This window comes from Cyanistes caeruleus, chromosome 7 (genome assembly GCF_971803275.1).
Source record: "Cyanistes caeruleus chromosome 7, bCyaCae1.hap1.1, whole genome shotgun sequence".
NCBI lineage: Eukaryota > Metazoa > Chordata > Aves > Passeriformes > Paridae > Cyanistes > Cyanistes caeruleus.
In genome coordinates, this window is record NC_141707.1 from 11,166,532 (window position 1) to 11,190,779 (window position 24,248).

At 35.7% G+C, this 24,248-nt stretch overlaps 1 protein-coding gene and 1 long non-coding RNA gene across 4 annotated transcripts in view; one reads left to right on the forward strand and one right to left on the reverse strand.

Annotated features, from left to right (window-relative positions):
• LOC147652180 (uncharacterized) overlaps positions 1–23,680 on the forward strand; it is a 32,229-nt gene extending 8,549 nt beyond the window's left edge. Inside the window, exons 2-5 of the long non-coding RNA XR_015289512.1 lie at positions 11,702–11,787; positions 16,582–16,692; positions 17,285–17,412; positions 20,841–23,680. This is a non-coding gene — a long non-coding RNA (uncharacterized LOC147652180). The remainder of the gene's footprint in view (positions 1–11,701; positions 11,788–16,581; positions 16,693–17,284; positions 17,413–20,840) is intronic.
• The window catches only part of HIBCH (3-hydroxyisobutyryl-CoA hydrolase), a 39,356-nt gene that overhangs the window by 11,538 nt on the left and 3,570 nt on the right, over positions 1–24,248 (reverse strand). For 2 of the 3 annotated variants that reach the window (XM_023930715.2, XM_023930716.2), the window contains exons 5-11: positions 23,405–23,485; positions 21,381–21,433; positions 8,739–8,817; positions 4,410–4,555; positions 3,639–3,725; positions 2,416–2,474; positions 1,639–1,720 (exon numbers count right to left, since the gene is read on the reverse strand). In XM_023930715.2, coding sequence (XP_023786483.2) covers positions 1,639–1,720; positions 2,416–2,474; positions 3,639–3,725; positions 4,410–4,555; positions 8,739–8,817; positions 21,381–21,433; positions 23,405–23,485 — 587 coding nt within the window. Of the gene's footprint in view, positions 1–859; positions 1,721–2,415; positions 2,475–3,638; positions 3,726–4,409; positions 4,556–8,738; positions 8,818–21,380; positions 21,434–23,404; positions 23,486–24,248 lie in introns of all 3 variants that reach the window. The other variant, XR_015289511.1, reaches the window with a different exon arrangement.

A 24,248-nucleotide genomic window follows, 5' to 3' on the forward strand; every position in this document is an offset into this window, starting at 1 on the left:
CTGGAGTGGTTCACCTGGCTCACTAAAGTAAAACCTTGGTTTCACAACCTTGCCTAATCCTATTGCTTAGAACAGCATGTCTGCTGTCAGAAACTCCTCTGAAATGTGTTTGTTCACATTGAAGTCTTGCATCTGCTAGAAAATGTGGGATTTGTTTCATGGGGTTTTTCCCATGAATTTATGCATGGACTGAAGCAAGTCATACTAACAGTCTTATCTCTTGAACAGAACAGACAATTGTTCTGAAACTCTGGTCAACTCCAAGGACATTCATTTATGAATCACATAAAATAAAAAAGTTGTTATAAAGTTCTATTAAAGACTTTATAGTCTGAGATAGGAGAACTGAAGAAGCAACAAAATAGCCTTTTTGTTGTTGTTGTTCTGGAATTTAAAAAATCAATTACACAAAATCGTAACTTTGAAGTAGATGACCTAATTTAGCCATCAACAGATTACTTAGTTTTAAGTTCTGAATTAAAACTGTTAAACAAATGTACTACCATAAACAATAAGGAAAAAGAACAAATAATTCTTGGTTGTTTTCAACACCCACTGAACCTAATCAATATAGTACGAGTAGATAAAATTTTTATTCTGGCACCAACTCATTTGACTGCTTTATCCAATGAAACTTGGATACTAGGGGGGAAAAAATTAGATTTTCCTTTTACTCAACTTTGCTTTTATAAAACATATGCTAAGCTTCTTGCAATGTACTAGATGTACTGGTTGGCACAAAGATCATATTAAAATTTCCTTTCTCAAAAACTGTTTGATAGTTCCAGTGACAATGTGTTACATTTTGAATTAATTTTTTTTTTTAAAAAAGTGATACGGTGCCTAATGTGAATACTACCTTATAAAATTCCTTCTGCTCATATCAAAGCCAAAGATGATGGATGTTTTATTTTACTATGAAAGGAGATTTCTTCTGTGAGTTGTAACTAAAGTTAGAACGACCCTTTTGTTGGAGAAACACTTCAGTTCTATCCAGTTGGAATATTTCACTAGCTCCAAACCAAACTTTAACAAGGCACCTGAACAAAGATACTTCAAAGGAAAAAAAAATAAAATACACACATTATTTATAAATGAATGTATGTTGCTTCTTGCTTTTGAGGCTGAAGTATGAATTATGTGTGTAGCATTGCTGCATGCTTTTTGAATAGTGACTACATCCAACACTCAGAAATTAGAAAGATCAAAAAATACTTTGTGATAATAAATTTTTTGCTGCTTACCCAAATGAGGTATCTGGAATGGAAGAAAAACAACAACACTGTTCTGGCACTACTTTATTCCAAACTTTCTCATTTTATTGTCAAGCTATAAAGAGATCACTTGTTCCCAACAGCCCCATGACTGTCGGGAGGGCAAAAGAAAGTGGAGTTTAGTTTTTTACTAAATTACAGTTTTATGCACCATATGATGGTGTTCACATTCTGTGATTTTAAAGGAATACCCTTGTCTGAGTAGAACTTCTGAAAATCCTTCAGGACTATGTGTGAGAACCTGAGGCTCTCAGTCCAAAGCCCTATAGGGTAACTAAAGTCTGCCCTATAATAAGAAACCATAACATTTCTAGAATTTCTTGAAAATTAAAATTTCTAACAAAAATGACATATAAGACTTTACCTCTAGCTGCTTCATGGCAAAAGGAGAACCATCTTGCTTTAACTTTTTAACAATTTCTTCCATACTATTTGCTGAAAAAATGCTAAAAGAAAAAAAAAAATCAGTTAACAAGCTGCTTCAGCATAACCAGCTGATCTGTCTTTTCTTAACAATGTCTTCCATGTTGCTCAGTTTCAAGTAACTCAAGCATCTCCTTTTCCTTTACAAATCTCTTTCAATAGACCTTACTAATAAACTGGTATTTATCTATAAACTTCAATTACTACCATCAGTCTTAGCTGTATTTTCATAACATAGCAGATCTTTTCGCTATCAGCTCCATTCTATTGGTTTGGTGTCAGCATCTTTTATCTCTAAATGTAGTTATTGCCATCCTTCTTCCAGAGTTTAGTTCTCTTATCACTCTCACTCATTTCTCCTTCCCTTTCTGATACACAGAAGTTTCAAGCTATGATAGAAATGGCCTTAACCCAATGAGTACTGTAAATGTGTTACGTAATATTTCCTGTTCCACGGAACAAGAACAGTTATTCTCACAAACTCCCATCCCATATCTACAGAAAACATTCATTTTCATGTGCCATAGCTTATGAATCAGGCTACTTTGCCTCAGTGTTTAATGTATTGATGAGTGAAGTACTTAATGAGCTTCAGCTAAAACTCCCTAAAGACTAAATGTTACTTAAACCTGGAGGTAATTTCTCTCACCTTATCTGTAAAATACTCTTACTATGTTCTCTATTCACAAGAATAAAAAATTTTAAGATTGTTGAATACCTGTTAATCTTCTCCATATGTTCATCAAGTACAAACGCCTTTTCTTGATCAATTGTGCACTATTTAAAAAGTAAATACATATTTTACTTGGTTGTTTTAGACCAAAAATGTATCAGTACCAAAAAATTTCAGTGACTTGTGTTCCAGAAATATCGTATCATAAATGAACACAATGTTCATAAGACAGCACAATTTTTAATGAATCACAATTTTGCAGTGTGTATATATGAACTTTTCTCTATTCTGTGAATGTTAAAGCTGTTGCCTCATACTGCAGTGCTTGCTCTGCGCTGCTATGTATGTGTATTTGTCTGGTGCTTATCTTGTACACAATTCTGATTGTTCTATCAAAACACTCCTGGTGTAGTACACTAAGAAAGTCAGTGTAGATAAATCTATTCAAAAATCAGAGAGTTTTTTTTAAAAAAACTTTCATTTTCTTTAAAAATATACACTCCTATGTTTATGCTTTTTTAATGACCAAAAAAACCAAAAAGCCTTACTCTTCCTTCTCTTTTCTATGTCATTCAAAAAAATTTTGTTTAGACATACAAAGCGTGTGATAGATCCACCAGCCTTCTGTGGGAAGGCTGTCAAATGTTTCACATCTTCTGGCATTAAGGGGTTTGGGACATAAGATGATGTTTCAGGAACAGCAGCTGAAGCTGAAAAGGTTCCCTGGTATTTAAGCTCTGATAACTAAAAATGCACAGCTTCCTTTTCCATTCAGTGTCATCCCATAAAGCGGGATACCACAACATATAATCACTCCTATTTCACAGCACTCTGTTTTGTCAAAATAATCAGTACTAGGATGTAAATTAGCTTATCCTATTTATTTTTCCAATTAATCTTATTTATGAACTTAGTAATTATAAAACAAATAACAAGACTAGACACAGCTAATTTTAAAGCTGAACAACAGCAGAGTAATAAACTGGCTGAGTAACACTGAATACTGGTTTGACTCTAGAAGTTTTCTTTCTTTTGAAAGAGAACTGCACTGCACATCAAAAGAGTAAAAATAGGCACTGATTGTAAAGGCAAAACCTTTTATTTTCATGCCCTTTGTTACATGGGGCTAACACAACTATTATGGACAGAGTGCGAAGAGTTTGGAAACTTGCTATTTTCAACCATAAAAAAAGATAATCAGTAGCAAGGATAAAAAAATGTCTACATATATTTAACAATTTTGCTTGATTTCAGTAATTTCAGTTTACCTTCATGTGGTAAGAGTTCAATAAATCTGCGATTTTTTCTTTTGTAGGAGATTTCAGTGCTATCAGGTCTTTCTCCAAGGCAGGTAGCTATTAAAAATAAGATTTAATTGCAAGTAAGTAAAACAAAACACACTACTTGGGTTATTACTACAGTAATATATATATATATATATATATATATATATATATATACACCCCCTCATCCTCCCCTTACTTTCTGACTGACCATAAAGAAGTACAAAGCAAACAACACAAGGAAACAGAGTTTATTGTCAGTGTTGAACCACCTGAATTTAATTATGTCTACAGTGACCAGCAAAGAACTGCTTCCCAAGCAGTCCCCCAAAGCAGCTACAAGCTGCTGCAGGTAAAGCTAGGCTGCACCAATCTGAGAGGAAAGAACATTTTAATGGGGTGTTACCTTCACTGCAAACTTTGAAGTTGTATAAATTTCTAGTTTCATACAATGTTGTCTGAACTGTACAAATTTTAAGCAACTTCATTCTGCTGAATAGATCATGCCCTTCCAAGAGTGGAACTGTAAAATCAGCACCATTTGCTCCTTCCTTCAAGCAAAGCTGTCACCACCTGGCAAGTGTTAGAAGGACAGCTTGAGGGTGTCTCACCATCCCTGTTTGCAGGGCATGGCCAGCTAATGTAAGTGCACTTCTGCAGACTCCCGTGTTGGTAACAGAGTATTGGGGTGCTAAAACCCCAGACCTCTCACTGTGGCTGTGGGCTGTGCCCTGGCCAGCACAGTTGGCACATTACCTTTTCAGATTCTACAAAATGTGTAGCGATGCCAGCTTTCAGCACATCTCTTCCTTTCAGCCTGCATCCTGTTAGTGCGAGGTAATAGCCAACCTTTCCTGAGAGCCTTGGCAAGAAATACCCTCCACCTACATCAGGGAAAAGGCCTGTAATAAACAACACAAAACAAAAGTGAAGGCAGGAGATCTTGTACTAATCATCACTAGCAGCAATTTTTTTCTTGTCTCACTTTCATCTTCCTTACATAGGCACAGAAACCTTGCCCAAATTTCTCCTTGTCTTGGCTTGACATTTCTGGCATCAAAACCCTTCATAAAAGCAAACTCTTGAACACTTTCCAAACTTCATCCTTTCCACTGGCCCTGTATAAAGTCTGTATACTTTACAAACATACAGCAAACAGTAATATTTATTCTATTTGCCAACAACTCGAGACAATTTTAGGTGCTTGAAAAATCAAGTATGTTCTCAGCAAAGAAGCAGAAGGGACATAAAGAATTGTGAAATGATTTGTGCAAGCTCAAACTGGATGCTGCATTTTCATTGAAATGTTTTGTTACAATAAAAATACTAAACACTGAAGAAGTGCCTCTTGCACAGCTCAGTTGAACAAATTTTGGGGCTCAGAATTCAACAACACATCAACAACATTGCCAGGGTCTCCCTGAAGACAGAGGCACAAGATGCTGACTTAGTACTTGGCTCTTTGGCAGGACTGTGACTAAGCTAAAATGAAGCAAAAAATTATTAAACTCTCTAGTTTAATAACTGTCTTATATACTTTTCAAAATCTACAGATTACGGTGATTTTTTTAAAAATTCAAAGCTGTGACTAGAATTTAAATACTTTTAAGAGTTGTATTGGAAAGTATCTACCTTCTGTTATATACATTGATCACCCAAAAATAAATTTAGACATCTTTTTAAATGTACTTAGAGAAAACTTTAGCTTAGCTGTATTGATTTCAGAAATCTGAATGCATAAAAGAAGGGTCCAGTTACTACCTTGAAATCATGTCAATAGTGCATTAATGAAACTGAAAGTCTTTTAAAGAAATTAAAGGTGTGGTGATGGTTGGTTTTTTTTCAGTTTCAGAGAACAAATCAAATGAATCATAAAAACAAATGAAAAAGAATATAAATGAGCAATAAGAAACTCATAAGGCACTCACCAGAGGTATTAACTGTGAAAATTCAGATGTAATTCAGATTTAAGGAATTTAAATGAAGTTCTGATAGAAGACGGTGATTTTTCTCTCTCAAGTAATTGTATTTGTTCACAGGAATCAATGTATGTATTATAGAAAGACCCTATTCCAAGCATTTTGAGATATGGGAAGTTAGTGGTCCCTGAATAGCCTTTGATGGAATTCCCTTGGATGGAATAAGGGGAGGTTTCTTTCAGGCTGCTCTTCAGTGTTTCCCTCTTAATAATCTTAATATCTAACCCCTCTCAGCTTCTCCTCAGGTTCCCACCTGGTCTTCCTTTTGTTCTGCTGCTTCTAATACATCAAAAGGTTGGGTTTAGGAGTCACTTCCTATCAGTTACAGCTGTAGTATTCTATTCCCATTGATGTGTGTGCTGTCATTAATTGATTTATTCCTCATCCCCCAGGCTACTGAGACATACAACTCTTCTCCTGAAATGCTGACTGCCTTGCTGAAACCCTTTAAACGCCCTAAGCTGTTAACTCCAATTCATCACTTACCTTTTTTTTCATATGTACTCACATTCTCAAATAGTCTATTCTATATTTTACCTTCTCAGCTTGAGCTATCATAACAGTGATGCCAAGACTTCTATTTAGTTTTATGTTTCTATTCATCTGTCTCCCCTTGGATATCCTGCTACTGAAAAAAAAAAACCCAAACCAGAAACCCAACCTCATTTAAAAGCAAAACCCAGCTTAAAAATGCCCTCCAAAGCAAGAAGTCTATTACATTATTCTCCCCATCCACCAGAACAACAACAACAACAACATTTTTTTCCTTTTTGTTGTAGTCAAAATAATACTGATGCTGGACTACTGCTCTCCCCACATTCCAGCATATTTCCAGATGAAAAATCTTTCTATTGGGATCCATAGTGTTCTTCCACTTGGCCATACACAGAAAATCAGTTTTAAATAAACTGTGAAGTTGATTAGCTTAAGTAGCTTTAGAAGCAAATAAACCTAAATTGAATGAAGGTTTCTTTAATTAAGGAATTTACAAACAGGATTTGTGAAGGTCTACCTAATCCACTTTAAACTTACTTGATTGCATAGTCTGCTATAGCTTCTACTGTATCCTTTTCAATGTTCCTGCCTTCCTTTTTCTCCTTTATCTATGTTCTACATACTGCTCTTTTCTCAGTAACACTTCCTATATATGTGTATATATATATATACACATATATATATATGTATATATATATACACATATATATAAAAAGCAGAAACCTCTTTGCTGATGGGATTGTCTTATTCCATACCTGATTTTTGGTTTTTTGTTAGCATTTAGCAATCATTTTTCAATTTCCTAGTGAAGTAAGAGAAGAGCTGTGTTACTGCTGGGCTGCCCAGGCCATGAGCCTGTACTGCTGACTTGCAGTCTGTGCTCTGACAGAGGAGCAACATGCTCTGCTGTAATCCCAAAGGTGCAACTCTGCATTTGCCAAACAGAAGAAAGGCAGTGCTGCCACATTCTTACCTTGTCTGGCAGAGGGGGTTGGGAATTTATTAGTATTGACTTCTAGAAAGCTAAAAATTTAGCAGGGATATGCAAGAAAATATCTATTATTAGTGTAACATCACCTCAAAGCCCATACCTTATACTTTGATCCTTTGTTCTCCCCACCAGTGTTTTTTTCCACACCTTCCTTCTTCTGTGCTTCTTTCCATTGCTTTTTCTTGTCCATGTCAAACTCCTACAGTCTAGAACTGTCTTTTTTTTTTTTCTATGTGCTAAGTGGCATATTTATCTGTATCATTTTATTTATGGTGGTGAACAAATGCAGAATAATTGTGTGAAAATGGAGCAGCTGAATGAATGCTTTGTTTTCATTTCAGCAAAGGTGTCATGCCTACTGAAATAAGTGAGCACATGAAAAAAACCAACTAATACAGTATCTAGAGAGCTAGACATTTTAAACACACCCCACAGAGATCAAAACAGCTAAGCCTTTAAATCCAAACAGATTTCAGTGGTTTTACCTCTAAGTGATCTTAAAAGAGGTTTAATTACTTTCCTTCCTAAGCAAGTTCTAAGCTTTCCCTTCACATGTCTTCAGTCTATTTTTGTTTAAATAAGTCCTTGTCAACACAAGAAATCTCTATAAAGTAGAGCTCTTGTTAATATAAAACTACTCATATCGTCACCTTTGAAGAAGAAAGTGAAAGTAGTTTTATTATTAAAAAAATTTCATATGTCAATGAACCTCTGCTTTGTTGAAAAAATACAAATATTAATTGTCTACTTCAAAGACTTTTCATACACAACAACTGATTATAAACTTCAGAGCTTAGAAAACACATGTATTAAAGCTTAAGTTTAGTTTACTAAGTTTTTCTTCAGCAATAAAAAACACATTGCATTTATCAGCTAGCAGGAATTGCTCTAATATTTTTTTCAGGAATTAAAATGGTAACGAGCTTGCTTGTATTTGGGTGGTTTATTATGCTTTATTGTGCTTGGCAGTTGCATCAGAAGAGTTCCCTTTAATCTGACTCATTTTTCTTGAGCCATACCTGTATCTTTATGTAGCTCTGGGATAGATTTCTTTTTTGTACCTCTCAGAATTGACAAAGAAACCATAGGATCAAACATTAGAAAACACAAGGTACATGTTGCTGTATAAAAGAAAAAAAGGCAACACTGAAGACACTGTGATCTTGCCTAGACACAATCTGTGCACAATTGTGATGGCTCCACATTAATAATCTACAAGAAAAGCTGGAATTCCAAAATCTGTCTCATTAACACAGCAGAGCAGCTTGTAGTACACTCAGTTTGACTCATACTGAGTTCTCAAGGTAAAGCTGGTGTACCTGTACTGGGAACTTCAGACTTTACCTGCCCCCATCTGTAGCAAGACCTAGTTCTTTTTAGGAAAGTTTTATCCTGACAGACTTTGTGTCACTCTACACAGTTAAGAGTCTGAATCATCAACTGCCAGAACACAGGTACGTTTCTGATAATTTAACAGAAAATACTTTCCATACATGGTTGTCTCCAATTCCCTTTTAAAATTTTTTCCCTACCACCAAAGCATTCAGTCAAAGACATTTCACCCTGATTACACCAACAGTGAAACCCTAAACACTTGTGATCATCTGTTAAAACACTTACCTATTGCTGTTTCTGGCATGGCAAACACAGTCTTTTCTGTAGCAACTCGAAAGTGTCCATGGACTGAGACACCAACTCCCTACACAAAGAAGGAGCAAAGGACACAGTTACAAGATTTCTGGTAAAAATAATCATAACCACAATCCTATGTAACATACCTCTTGCTTTGCTTTACAATTTAAATGATATTAGATTTACTAGATTTATTAGATAACTTTGTTTAGCTCAACAAAATATTAAAAGGTCTTTTATTATTCAAACGCTAATAAAGCACCATACTATCTTCATGATTTGGCTGAAATAGCTTTCTATGCTTTGAAAGATGGGTGAGTCATACAGAGAATACAAACAAACCATGAGTGACACTGTTATCTCCACTGGACTACCAAGGGAGTTTTGCTAATGTTGCTCCATCTCTAATTTTTGCACATACTTCAAATCACCAACAAAATAAAGCCAACACTTTTGGAAAATACATAAATTTCACAAAGCTGTCATGCTAATGATTTCAAAATAAATAGTAATTAACTGTTCTTCAAATGTGATAATTACCTACACTATAAACACACAAGTATTTCAAGCAGAAAAAGTCTTCTGTGTTATTGATTAAAATTCAAAATTTGTGGTTAGAAACTCACTTTTTATCTTAGGCACTAGTGTTCACCAAGTCAGTAATGGTATTTACATTTCTAGAATGTAAAAAGTGTCTAGAATTCTTCTCTAGCAGCCTGTCCTGATGAAACACTTCCCTCAAAATTAGAAAAGTTTCTGGTGTTGCCCATGTCATATTTTCTGATTTAGGTAGTATGCAGCAGAAAGGCCCAATTAAAAAAAAAAATCACACAAAAGAAATTTAATTTAGATAAATCTTCAAGAGGTAAACTGACAAATAAAACCAAAAATGGTTATCTAAAGAAGTTACTACTGCTTAGTAATAATATTTCAAGTAATCTAAGAATACTTAGATTATAGGGCACAACCAAAACATACATATTGAGGTCTCTCTTCTCAAGGTTTACCTATATGGTACTCATGAATAGAAATGTGTGCTTGATTCTATCTGGAGACAAGACCCTCTGCTGAATAATTCACAAGTAGTTAATTCACACAAATACTCTCTCTTTCATCCTTTCTACCATTTCAGTTTACTTCCATTCCTCACTGTTAATTTTCCCTTTACCCAGTCCTTCCAACCATCCGTGTTTTATGTTAAAACTAAGATTTCCTAAAAATCATTGGTCAAAAGAAGTCAGTGTCTGATGAGGATATAATGGAATTTAAATAGCATTTTTAATTGTTTAAATTAGAAAATTAGAAAAAGGGCACTCTACCCAACTTAGGCTATTAGTCTTCACAAATATCTTCACAGTATTTCATCCTTCCCATCAAAACCAGTGGGATTAATTGGGTGATATTCACTTGGACAAGCAGTATGTATTTGACAGGTTTTTAAGGTGACAGTATAAATTCTTTTCCTTTTGCTTATCTACAGAGATCTTTGATTGGGTTTTCAAAATCAATTTTGATTGGCATCTAAATTTTTCAAAAGTTAATTCAATATAAATTAAATTTCCTCTCACAGTTTCCTGGCCTCTCTTACAATTTGGCCCAAGAAGAAATTCATTTATTCCATTAGGATGATACACAACTAAATCTAAAAATATTTTCAAGTTTCTTCTGTAAAATGACTATCTGCCACTCTTGGGCTTTAATATAGATGTATGAAGTTTTTAAGATTCCAGTTTAATTTCCTGAGATATGCACCCATAGGGTAAGTGGTTATCAAACTCCATTTTATATTCAGGAACTAAGCCAAATATATTCACATGAAGCACTGCTATTCCAAGGAGGCAAATGGGATTTGAGCCAACATCTGAATCTTATTTGCACAGGGTAAAACCTTATGTCTCATCCCTTATCTGTCCTTTAGCCCTTCCTCTGAGCACTGGGCAGATCTCATCTGAGCAGCAGCAAGAGCAATGGGCCTGTACTTAGCTGTCCTGAAAATGCAAAGCTGCAAGTAAAGCTGTGTTCACTCCTAAAACAGTTCCAGAACACTTAAATGAAATGGAAATGTGACTTCATCGCTTCCAAGTTTTTTAATGTCATAATAGCATATTTTCACTGCTTTAAGTAAAGCCTGCTGTTATTTTTATGCATGTTGAGCAATAACGATCTTTTTCTGAAGATAATGAAATGAAAATCATGCCCATTTTGGTCTTTCTAATATTTAAATTAATATTTTCTAACCCCATATCTAAAAATACAAGTACCATCTATCTCAAAGCATTTTTTCTGGCATGTTTTCTAGACAATCAGAGTTTTGTTTAAGGACTCAAATTTTTGCCTTGAGTATTAAGTAGCAGAGATTCGAGTGTGAATTCCATGAAGGGAGCTTCTCTTCCAAGCTTGTTCTTTTTTTAGAGTGACAAAAATAAATGTTGAGTTTTAGTAACAGAAAGTTGAAAGATGTAATTTTCTTTTGAAAGAAGTAATTAAATCAGATTTCACTTTCTCAAGTGCTTAAGCCATAATTGGATTTGTTTTCTTAGCCTTTGAGTTTTGTATCACAGATAATAGCCTTATTTCGGATGTGTATTTAAAAGGCTGAAACTGTATTTTCTTTTTATTCATTATAAAGCAAGTGGTGCAAATACGTTCTTTATTCTTTGAAGATCATTTCTAAATAACCCAATATTAAGATAAAATTTGGAGAGAAAAATTAGTTAATGGCACAAATCCCAACAACTTCTTTACTGGTGTTGACCTGCTGTTTTTGTTTACTTGCAACTTCCCAAATGGTTAACATATCACTGCATGTTTAACCTTCTAGATCTAACTCAGAGGACACATACTCATCAATTAAATACACCCTATGTAAAGAACAAACTTTGTCATAATTAAGTCTAAATGCATTCCTCCTTCATTTCTGTATTTTCTAATTTTATTTTGTTTTCATTTAGCTGAACTCATACATAGCTCGAGTGCCCCCTAGGAGGCCCTTCACACCATTGGAAGATCTTCAGTTGGACTGCGTTCACTTCTCCAGGTATTTCCAGCACTTTCACATACAAATCTTAAGAGATAATATCTTTATTAAAATTCACTATATTCTGCCCCATAAGAGTTTTACTTTTCATGGTCTGTTATACTAAAGTTGATGTCTTCTTCAGACTTCTCCAAGGTAATACTCTCCCGTGGTCAATCAGGCTTTTACTGCCGGAAACTTCTTTTTCCATGGACAGCTGAATTTGGAATTTTGTAAAGGGGACTTACAGAAATTAAGGAGAATAAAGAAATTAAAAAGCAACCAATTTAAACTACTGGGCTGGTTTTGGCTGAGATAAGAGTTAATTTTCTTCACAGTAGCTTCATTATAGCATGGGGCTATGTTAATCTCAGCATAACTCATGGAGGCACACAATTTTATAGGCAGTTCAGTCTGAATTCATCAACAAGCTTACAAAAAAAGAATATAGAGTATCTGAATTTTATTTCCCATTCAAGACTGCCCACTCAATGCTGTATTTCAAAAGTCATTATGTGACTGTGCATAGAAACTGTATCATTGATTTCCATTTTTTTTCTCATGATGAATACAAAATTTTATTACAAGTATTTTTTCTAATGAAAAACAAGGCAACCAACAGATGCAGAAGTGAAATACAACTACTGTGAACCTTTTGTGTCCCAAAGGCTGTATTATCTTAAATTGAGAACAACCCACATTTAGTAAATCAGAAAATTTAGGAAAGTTATTCAGAAATTGAGGGCCACCACAACAGAGAACTATTCAGAGTGAAATAAATACTCCCTTCCTGCTCACATACAAGAAAACAGACCTATGTCACAGCAAAACCACGCACCACACTTGACTATTTACTGAATAATCTAACTCAGACTGTAAAGGAATCACTGCCTAGGAATGCTTTGGTAACACAATAAAAGAAACATAAAGAGAAGAGATTTTCAGGGATGTTGCTTGTGTCCCCTTCACCAAGCTGTTAAATAACTTTTTGCTGTTTGAGTAAGCAATGTTATGATAATACCAATATTGACTGCAGTGAAAGTCCTTTTATAACAGCTCCCATCAAGTGACTGCAATTTTTACATTTTTAACTGCATGAGAATAGCTTCTGGTAGAGCTAGAACCAAAAAGAAATGTAGCAATCAATTGAGCATAACTGAGCATAACACAACAAAGGGCAAATATGCAAAAATAGCCAAGGTGCAGCAACAATGTTTTCAAAGGCAAAGAGAGTGGAATTGATTCATGAAGCAGCAGGAGCTTATAGCTACGGTGGATCAAAAACCATGGATGTAAGAGCATTACCCCCTGCATCCAGACACAATGAATCTTAAATCAAAATTAATCTTTGTTCATCATTAATGTTATGGCCCACTCAAAAGAGTATAATCCATTTTCATCTGTAGATACTAACAGACAAGACATAGTGAACCAGAGCAATGCAGTGTGACAGATCAATATGGACACAGAATATCACCTTCATTGGCTGCTGACATATAAATTAACTCTATTCAAGTATTTAATCATAAAAACAGTGGGTGTTGTGAACTTTTCAATAATTTAGGGTGGTATTTTAAAACCTAAAATACTGATGTTATATAATTTAAAGTATTTATTTCCATATACTGATTATGTATTAGAGAGTCTCAGTCCGAGTTGCTACAAACACATAAAAGCACAACAAGCTGACTGGAGACAGATTATCTGTAGTAACATCTCATGCCTCAGACTTGTTCTTCTGACCCCTAAGTATTTAAACAAATTGATCCAACTACATGAATATTAATCATTTAGGTCAGGTTCTTCTTACAGGGAAACTTAGGGAAAAAGACACATGGGCCATTCTATGCACCAATGCAGCTACATTAAGTGTCCTTTATCAACCAGATTTAGACTGACTTTTTAAAAGCCCTGGTTTGATTTTTCTACTGGCAGCCCAGATTTTCAGTGATCACAAACCATTTTTACTACGGTAGCTATCATAATCTGCACTATTTTTTATGTAACAAGACATGTGCTGCAACAGAAAGAAAAGATATAAGAAGGCCTGGATCTGAAAAGCCTATAAGTAACAAGTGCAGCTTTTTCTAATTTTACATTTGAAAGTATTCTTTTTATCCCAATTTTGTTTCTTTATACATAACTGACCATGTGTACTCAGAAAAAAAGATAGCAAATATGGCTTTTTTATTGTTTCTAAAATTCTGGAAGAAGCTCTCCCTAGGTCCTTCTGTATCACCTAAAAACGTAGCTACTGCAAGAAATCCCTGTGTCCAGCTCATCAAATCTTCATGTCTGCAGGGAGGGCAGGCAAGTGGGAGGGAACGTGTTCCAGCACCTTGCATCAGTGCATAACTGAGCTTTTAGGTTTTATCTTAACATTGAAGAAACCCTTCTTGTTCTTAAAGACAGGTACCTGCATCAGAACTTTAAACAGTGGCACAGTTATTTTGGATAACATGACTGAATCCAGAGGACTTTTGTAATGTTTGATTTAGCTGAAAAAAGTGCTTACAAAGTCTAAGACTGATTGAAAGTCTTACAACTCAAGGAGAAAATGAGCACTCAAATTCTTCAGGAATTGAGGAAAATGAGCAGAAATATGAAAGGATGGAGAAGCAGGCAAAGAAAACTCCCTTTAGAACATTTATTCCCTGGGAAGGGGAAGGAAATAATGAGATAGCTCTCAATATGAGTCTAGGTAGGCACACAAAGGCCTAGAATTAGGTAAAAATAGAGACTTTTAGCATGCAAGAGTCTGGTGTTAAATGGAAAGAACAAATCTGCGCAGAAGCCAGTAAAAATCTCAGTCAGTGTAGAGTAAGGAGAGACAGAGAAAAGGAGTTTTACTTACTGTAACAGTTCTGAGCTATAATTTAAAATACCTGTATTCAAGACAGTGCTTTATGATAAACCCTTTGGGGAGTAACATCATGTGCAAATGATTGAGCAATCAGTGGTTACTCTTTATCGATGTCAAGAGCTGCTGACATTCTAGTCCGATTAGCCACAAAATGAAGAGCACCATTTATCCCTGGGATCACACATCAGAGCCGAGGGGGCAGAGCAGCGTGGCCAGATGGCAAAGAGACTGGAACAGCAGCAAGGAGTGAACCCTTTCTAAGGATTGCCTCAGCATTGTTTTCAACACCCCATATTTCAGAAGATAAGTGGTGTACAAGTCAATCTCAAAACGATTTGTAAAATCTGTAGTCTATTTCACAGTAAAAATTGCCTTTAGCTTTGAAGCACTGGCAACAAAACAGGCCACAAGCTTCTCTGTGGTACACGGGCACGAGGGAGGGGGAGAGGGGGACAGGCAGAGAGAGAATTGGAAAGCAGCTTATCTAGGTTTAGTGTGACAATTACTTTTACTTCGGGGCAGATTTTAGAGTGTAAATTAAAACAAAACCGAAGATGTTCTGGTGCATGATGGCTGACAAGAGGCACGACACACTTATAAAAAGGAAGCAAAATAATAAGAAGTGGGAGAAGTGCCAAAAAGTACTGACATTTCTAAGTTCCAGTTTCCTAGCTTTAAAAAAGGGCTAAAGGGGTAGTAATTTCCATTACAGTAGAGAAGTACTACGTAAAATCATAGTATTTAATGAACTTTCATATGCTGCAGCTAGTCACCCCAAGACCCATACGTATATACGTATATTGCTAACTATTAAGCAGAATTTCTATGATGTGCAATAAAATTTGCACCCCAAATTGAACAATAAATGAATATTTGTTTTGTCTTTGTTCCGTGGGCAATACCCACTTGTAAATGCACATTCCTGTATCACACATGGGAAAAAAAGTGAGATTTTATAGGTATGTATAATCCTAATGTTTCCTAGTTTTTGAATGTTAGTCTCAAATGCTGCTACCTACACTTCTGAGTTATGGTTACATGCACACAATTTATATGAATAGATATATGTTGGTAGTGAAAGGAACATTCCTAAAGAGTTACAGCTGCACAATCTGAATAAAAATGGGACAGGATAAGGACAGCTATTAGTCAATTCCAGCTCCTTTCTCTACTAAAATTCTATTGACTGAAATGGACAATATACAAGCTGCTTATGACATCACTACCAATCTACTTGAGAACAAATATTAATGTAGTAAGAACTGTTGACAAAATCCTGCTAAAGTGTAAATGTAGATGTTTGTAACTATTGGTAGATGTGCTGTCAGGTCCTGAGACCTGATTTACAAAGAAAGGCAGATTCCTCTAGCAATGTCAGTATCTGTAATGTTTTGCTAAAAATTAAACGGCACTAATGTGAAAAAGAGCTAAAGCTAAATATTAGGTACTGAGTTCGCTCTTCTACTGCAACATGGATGCAGTAATCCTGATTCTGTATTTCAGAAGAGAATATGTACAGATAGATGTACAATAGAATGAATATTTCCAAACCATGGAAATAGTAGTAGGTTCGGGAATTTGACTGCGTGTGTTTCTCTGGAACACCTGCATTACCCCTTGATTAAAATTACGTCACTCATTAAGCAGCATTCTGAGAAAGTTTCATACTTTTAAACAGCAATGCTTGTGATGTCACCCCATCCACAGTATTGTTTCCTTTCACAAACAAGCAAGGGAAGCACAGCCCAGATGTAATCACTGGGAAATGGAGGGCACCATTTGGACCAATGGAGGCCACTCTGACATAGTATTAAGAGTTACCAGCCATCTGCAATAAAACTGAGAGGCTTCCCCAGCTGATGTCATACAGAGCCAATCATTAATGAAACTTCATCTGACAGCTTCATTATCTGCCTGGATGATGAAGTAACAATGATTTCTATAATTCACAGTTTTGGGAAGGCAAACACTTTGAAGGGCAAGATTCAAAACCATCTCACTTTGGAGAAACTAACAGAATGAAAATAACTACACTTAGGAAGGCATAATTAAATACAGAGATGGTAAGTATGCTTCCCATGGAATAAATGCCTAGATGCTTTTCAAGGGTTTACAGCAAACATGCAATTAGTACAAATAAGGCAGTGCTGTAGTGATACTACTGAAGGTATCACACTACAGCAGAGTCTGCACCAGCAGGCAGCCAAGGGCTGAGGTGAGTACACTCAGCCTAGATTCATTATACCTGGGAAGCCTCATCAGCCCAGGGCCACCTCATATGGCACTCAGGTTTCTTGAAATTCAGAGAAAAAGACTACTTTCTCTTCCTTTGTAGTCTTTGAAGGAAAGGATAGTTCTGCAAAAGTCTTTTGACAAATGAGTCCAGTTCAGGAAGAAGATTTAAAATGAGTAAAATGTAAGCAATAAAGAAATGTACTGTGATGGAACTTTATGTCAGGCAAGGAGGAAAGAGGTGACCGTAACAGTTTTGGGAGTAACTGGAAGTGGTGGCCTCCGAGGACTGGATGCCTTCACAACTGCTATTTACATGGACTATTTGTGATAGAATATCTCTGTAATAAAGAGAGGATAATTATTCTGCTCTACTTGGTGCTGATGAATCCTCCAGCTGAAATATTGTCTGGTCTCCTGCAGTGAACTGTGAAGTACACAAATGGGAGAGATTCCAGAGGACTGCAAGAAGACTAAAAGACTTAATCTATAAGAAAGGCTGAATAGCTATCTTTATCCCTATTAAAGAGAGAGGACTAGGAGCAAGGAGTGTAAGTACCTCAAAATGTCCACAGGGAGCTGTGACTAAGACTGGAATATATTGATTACACATATGTATATGATTACACAAGGACTTAAATTAGACACTAGGGAAACCAAGCTTGAAAGAATAACTAAGCACTCAGATGGCGTATCTAGAAAAAACAGAATTCCTACCGTTGGAGAGTTCTGAGTGCATTAGGTAAAAATCAGCTAAGCAGTCATCTAGCTGTACCTAACCCTAATGCAAGTGCAAAAGAAAAATTCTCATGCTCCTCCCAGCTCTACACATCTGTGTAGTCTAAAGCTTAACGTATTTCACATTACTACACAAGAGAATAACACTCAAACAGTTCTTAAGGAAATTCTACTGTCCAATAGTCACCCTAGAGGAACTCTAAGTAAACAACTTAGATGTAGACTCTGTGTAAGTAAAACACCTTGCCTAAAACCCCATACTGTCAGGTGTGTTGACAAAACTAAAGGAAAGCCACCCATGAACCAAAAGACCCAGTCACAGTTTGGTATCTTCTTCTCCCAGTCTGTAGTCCTGGGGTCTTTCTCTGAGGAAAGACTGAAGGAGTCAGTCCTGTGTATTGCTATTGCTCTCAAAAACTGTGCCCCACAATCTGAGGGACTCAGAGGTGGAAATTTGGTCAGATTGAAAACTATATTAAAGAAAAAACTTCCCATTAATCTTCCTAAACATGAAGACTGGAAAGTAAGATCCTTGGGATAACTCAGAGCACAGTGTTTCGCAAAGGATTTAAGAGAGGTAGCAACTCTACCAAACTTATTTCTGTACTGAAAATGTTGTTTAAATGTCAGGTAAAGTTAAAACTTAGTTCCCCCACAGGAAGATGTTTTCTCATCCCAAAACTAAAAGCATAATTTTTTAAAGCAAGGCTAAAACAAGCTTAGCAAATATGCTGCATAGGAAGCCAGACTAAAGGATTAAATCCTGTAGAAAATTGCCCAAAGCCAAGAATTCCTATGTTTGAGCAACACTCTCTTTACTTATCAGTAAGAAAATAAGGATTTGAGTTTCTAGTCTGGCTTCTCTAATAATTAAACACACGAGCATTTAATAATATTAGACAATAGACCTGAAAGAGAAACAAGCTGCTTTTCACAAAGCACAACATTCAGCTGTGATATCGATTGCCAGAGGCCTTTATGAACACCAAGCCCACTTACTGTCAAAAATTACAAGATGTACAGAGAGGTGAGTGTGACCACTGATGGTTATTTAGCACTGTGGTTCTGAAATAAAAGCCTGGCTAAGGAAGTTTCTAAATCATGTATGCTCTACAATATGATACTACAAAAAAGGGTTCCTCATTCATGCTGTTAGATTCTTCTATTAACTAAAGGTAATGGTCTTTGCACCTGAAAAATGTACTTCTCATTTTGCAAAGCTACTTAGGGTTTTTTTACACATTTTTTTAACTTTAAGCTAACCCAGTGACCTCAACTATTTTCACCAACTTCCAAAGTCTATGACCTGCTGTTCTTTTTTTCTGTCAAGTATTCTCCTTGAATTCCAAGCCAAATCACTGAAAAGCCACAACTCAATCCATTTAGGGCGCTTTATTTGGCTGTGAAACGGGTCTCAAAAACAATTTTATGAATCTTTTTGTCTGCTAGAGAGTATCTGAGGCAGTAACATATTTTGTGCCAAAGCCCTATTTAAAACCATAGCTTTGGACTGATCTTATAAATCACCTACATTCATCTCCAAGGAACTTCAGACAAGACTGTGACTTTTCTAAAACCAAGAAGACCAAACTTAGAATGTCATTTGCAGATGACAGTATTTTAAGAAAAACAACTCCAACTTCTTGTCAACTGTTCAGGTACTTAATTTCAAGGAAAAGAAAATTTACAGATAGAAATTAGCTAAATCTGAAGTTGTTTTTAGCAACATGAGTGTGCCCAGTGTTCCTTTCAACAATGCACATCCTTTAGCAGTAAATGTGGTACTTATAATTCATTTCACTGTTTTTCAGTAAACTGCAGTCACCTTTGCTTCTAACAAATTTGTCTTACAAATCTGAACTTACTGCTCCAAATAACTACAAAAAGATGAAAAGATACATTTATATTGAATATCAATATTTGATGAACAACAGGAGAACAGAAGCTGCTGAGAACAAGCTCCACAGCCCCATCTGTTGGCTAATGAAGCTCCCAAAGCCACCTACCAGCCCCTAGCCAATAATGAAGTGGAACCACTTCATTTTTTGGATAGAATTCCAGGTTGTACTATCACAGATCTAAGGCATCTGTGCACCAGTAGCAACTTTTACTATCCAAGCACATATTAACTGAGTTTCTAACACACTTCTGTGATTTTTAACTTAGCTCCCTGAAATCAGTCTGCATACCTCCTGAGTCAAAATCTAATCTTGTACCCACAAGTAAAGATAAATGCTACTTCTAGTATATGATAAGCAAGTTAAGTTGCCACTCAAACCCTAATGGCAGTTAAACTCTGTCATAGTCACACTGAAATTTGGGTATCCAAATCTGATTACCCAAAATAAAGTTTCAGGCTAATTGCTGCCTTTTAAAAGCTCTTTAGAGGAAAGAGAATTCATGAAGAATCTTAGTAATGCAGGATCATCTGACTCCATTATGTTCTTTTCAGTCCAAAAATACACTTTCCTTTCAAAGGACAAAATTCTATTTCTGCTCAGGCCACAGTCATAACAAGCCATTTTGCAAGACCTTTAAAAAGATATTGGCTGCTGGGCAATCTTGCTCATTCATAGCTTTCCATCCTATTATTCAAAAGTCCATAAAATAAATGGACTCCCTATCTCTTATCTATGAACCTTCAGGACTCCTATGGTAAATAAAGTACTTTTTCTGCAAGAAGAGCTACAGAACAAATCCCCTTTATGCTGGAAACAATGTATGTATGCTAGGCTGGAGGAAATGGCTCTCTAGCTGAGATCTTCAGGGCTTGGTAGCAAAGGGCAAGAGAGCTACTGCAGGTCTAGATCACAAGCTGAGAAGACCAAAGCAGACAAATAAATTTTTAAGGGAAGATGAAAAGGAACAAGTCATTACAGGTCATGGATCATGTAGTGTCCCACTTCTCACATCTATCTTTGACAAGCTTTATTTAAATACACTCTATACCCATAGCATAGGGACATACCAGAAAACAATATAAATCTCAGCAGTGACATGGCAGACAGGCTTCGTAAGTTAATCTTCAGTTACTTTGAACGAGTTTAACTTAGTCCACTCTCATGTGGTGCAAATAAACCCTACAGATGTGAACTCACTAAAACAGAATTTTACTATGTAAATAAAGCATGGCATTGCCCTGTTAACTCTACTTATGGTGTTTACAGACAACAATTGCTGAAAAATTTATTAACACTGAGTATAACTAGCAGTAAATGGAGTCTTCTCTGTGTTGCTTTAGTGATAAGGTGCAGCCATGGGTGAGATGTGTGTGGAATCAGGATCACACAAATGATCTTTTAAAAGTACTACAGAGGTGAGAAAGTAAATGCATTTCCAGATTATTTGTTGGAAAAATACATGAATTTCTGTTAAGCTGTAGCTTAGAATTTTCACCATTTTTCAGAGTTGTTCTTTAAATGTATTTTTATATAGTTCTATTTTTAATATACTTAGAATGTAGAATTATTCTCAGCTTTTGTATGATATATAAACTCCCCCTCAGTATTCTGAAAACCTTTGTGAGGGCTATTTCTAAAAGTGAAGTGACTGCTCTTTTACTGGAGAAAGCACCTGTGTTAGCTACCAAGGAACAGCAGAGGCCCTACAAGAGCAGCAGTGTACCCAGACAAGCAAGACAGAGACAAGCAAGAGACAAAGGTTCAGATTATGATGATTGTTCTTCAAGGAAATGCCTTGTGTCCACTTCTTTACTCACAGACACAACATGACATGATTTTAAAACATTCTATCAGGTATCACACTCAGGTCCTCAACTTACCCCTCCCATTGTGATGCCATCGATAAGTGCCACATATGGTTTCTTGCAGGTGCCTGTAAAAAATGTAAAGGAAAATTATCATCCATCTTTTTCAAGAGTGAACCTGTGACTAGCTGCCGTATGACACGTGTCCCTGTGTCTTACTTCAGCAAGAGCAGCAGAAAATAAATGAGAATTTAAGCAGTAATCATATTATCATTTTACAATGAAGGTACCTCATGTAATTCTTAAGAAATTAAAAGAAACACCAGTTTCTGATTTACTGGATTGGGAGTGTTGTAGAAGAACACTATACCACTATCAGATATTGGACTGTTTGTTGTTTGAGTACCTGACAGATTAACCAGTATACATAGCTTTGTCTGATGGTGGGATGCAGCAGATGCCCCTTCAACCCCTCTCACAATCTGGATTAAGAGGACAGCGTGTGTTACAGCCTTTCAGTGCTACAAAGCCAGAAGTATGGGCAGGTTCCAGTCACAACATGACTATAAATTCTACAATGCAGGCATGTTCTGTCATGCCAGCTCTTGCATACAACCCTGAACGTGGTGCAGGCAAATTCAATGACTATGTCCTGAATTACCAACTTGACCTCTTGGGGCCTTTAGAAGGCACGAAACTAAAGCCACAATGCTTTCAATTACCATTCATGGAATGACTCAAAACTTCACTGTGAATGAAACACCTGCCCTGTCAGTGTTTTCAGGTCAGACAGTCCAAAAAGACTGGTGATACAGGAATCCCCTGCAACCACATTGCAAGTTTTTCTGTAACAACTACATAGAACCTTGTTTTAAAAAAAATATTTTAAAAGACAGTTCAATCCTTCAAATTAGTAATTAGAAAATGTTAAGAGAATTGTATTTTGAACTTTGTTCTTACATGAACATACAAGCTAGTGCATTGGCTGTAGTTGCTATCCCCTGAACCCAATTTCTATAGCAGCAAGCCTTTCCCATAGCAATGCTGTGAAAGCAGCTCCCCGCTGTACTTTTAAGCTGCAAAATGTAAGATATAAATATTTTTAACAGAAATCTCAGTCTTAAAGGAATATAATCATACTAAAGCTATCAAAAAACTACGTTTTGTAATTACATGCATTAGAGACACTGAACACCTAATACTTATAAAAATAAAAAAATAAAAAATAGACTTTAAAGTATGTATCCTTGCAACAGAATCATCATCAAGTTCAACTGGCAAGGTAATACTATTTTTTCCCCAACTATTTGAAACCTGAAACTATTTTTTTTTTGCTTTGTATTGGTGAAGAAAAGTACATGGCAAGTATGATCAGTCCTTAAACTATGTCAAACAAAGCAAAAGTAACTTTTCAGGAATTACTCCAATAGCTGTGCTCTCTATCAATGCAAGCAACACCACCTTTCCTCCTGTAGTGACTAACACTGGATGGCATATTTTAAAACTCAAACTGTATTCAATTAAAATATGTTTGGAGTAGTTTCTTACCAAAACCTTCAACTCTTGACTTCTACCTTAAAGAATTAATATCCTTTTTTAATATGCTTTACTCCAGCAAACTTGACCCAGTATCTCTGCAATAAACTGAGGCAGCTCAGTCCTGAGTTACGCAGCCCTAGACATTCATGCAGTCTATTTAAATGGAAAGCCTTAATATAATTTGATCTCCTGCTTTCTGAGTGAATATTAATGATTTTCCACACATCTATATTTACCTCAGGTCTTCTTTGAAGCAGATCAATGATACTTAGGGCTGAACTGCAGTGTCTACAGCTAATTCTTCCACAGAGGAAATAGAACTAACCAGAACAATGGGATAGGATAAAGCAGCTGTCACAATAACTTAAACAAAAGAAATACATTCTGTATGTAAGGTATAGAAATGTGATATGTTACATTACTGGTATTGAACTTTGTAAAAAAAAATTACTACTTCTCTGATGTTATCACAGTCTTTAATAGATCATCAAAGAGAGAAATTTACATTTGAAGTATGTGTTATGATAACTGTACTGTTTCAGAAATTGCTATTAACATACCAACAGCATTGTTCAGCCTATATTCTCCTCTGAAGAAATCTTGTGTCAGTTTATCTCCAACTTTTCCTGCTTCTGTGAGGGCTTAGAAGAAATAAAAATTCAAAAGATAACTGTAAATTTAATAGAAAATACAAGTAAAAGAAAGTAATGTCTTATAAGTTGGATCTTTTCCTACAGCAAACACAGACCAATTTAATCCTGCTTTATTATATTTGAGAAAATTTGCTCAGATTTAAATATTTATCTCAAATATAAGAATGTAAGTCTCAAATTTGATTTAATTGTATTTTGCTGGAGATTTTGTCACATACTTTTGAGAGTGTGGTCCATCTTCAAACCCCTCCTAATGTCTAGCACTCATTTGTGATATTTTTCATACTAACATTTAGAGTGGTCACTTAAAACTGACTATAACAAAGACTCTAAATACAAAAAATGAGAAGCCAACTAGAGCATGACATAACAATATATTGTTATAACAATAACCTGTGCTGCTTGTTTACCTACAGTTTACAACAACTGCTAATTTTGAAACTTCAGAGATTTCTTGCAGTTCACAGCTAAAAACATAATCACAGATACTTTGATCACCCTTGTCAGATCTGTATCTAGCCATCTGAAACATTAGACACAAATTATCCATACTATCTGAGCTACCTGTTCTGGCCCTTCAAACCTCTTGAAAAGAAGCTGCCAGTAATGAAAATCTGAGAAGACAAATGTAGAGACAAGAACCCTCTCCTCCCTGGAATGACTGGCTGCTATTATCAGTTATTCATAAAAAATGTAACTTTTATTCTTTTATACACTGTCCTGACAGTTCTCTCCAGACAAATACCTTAAA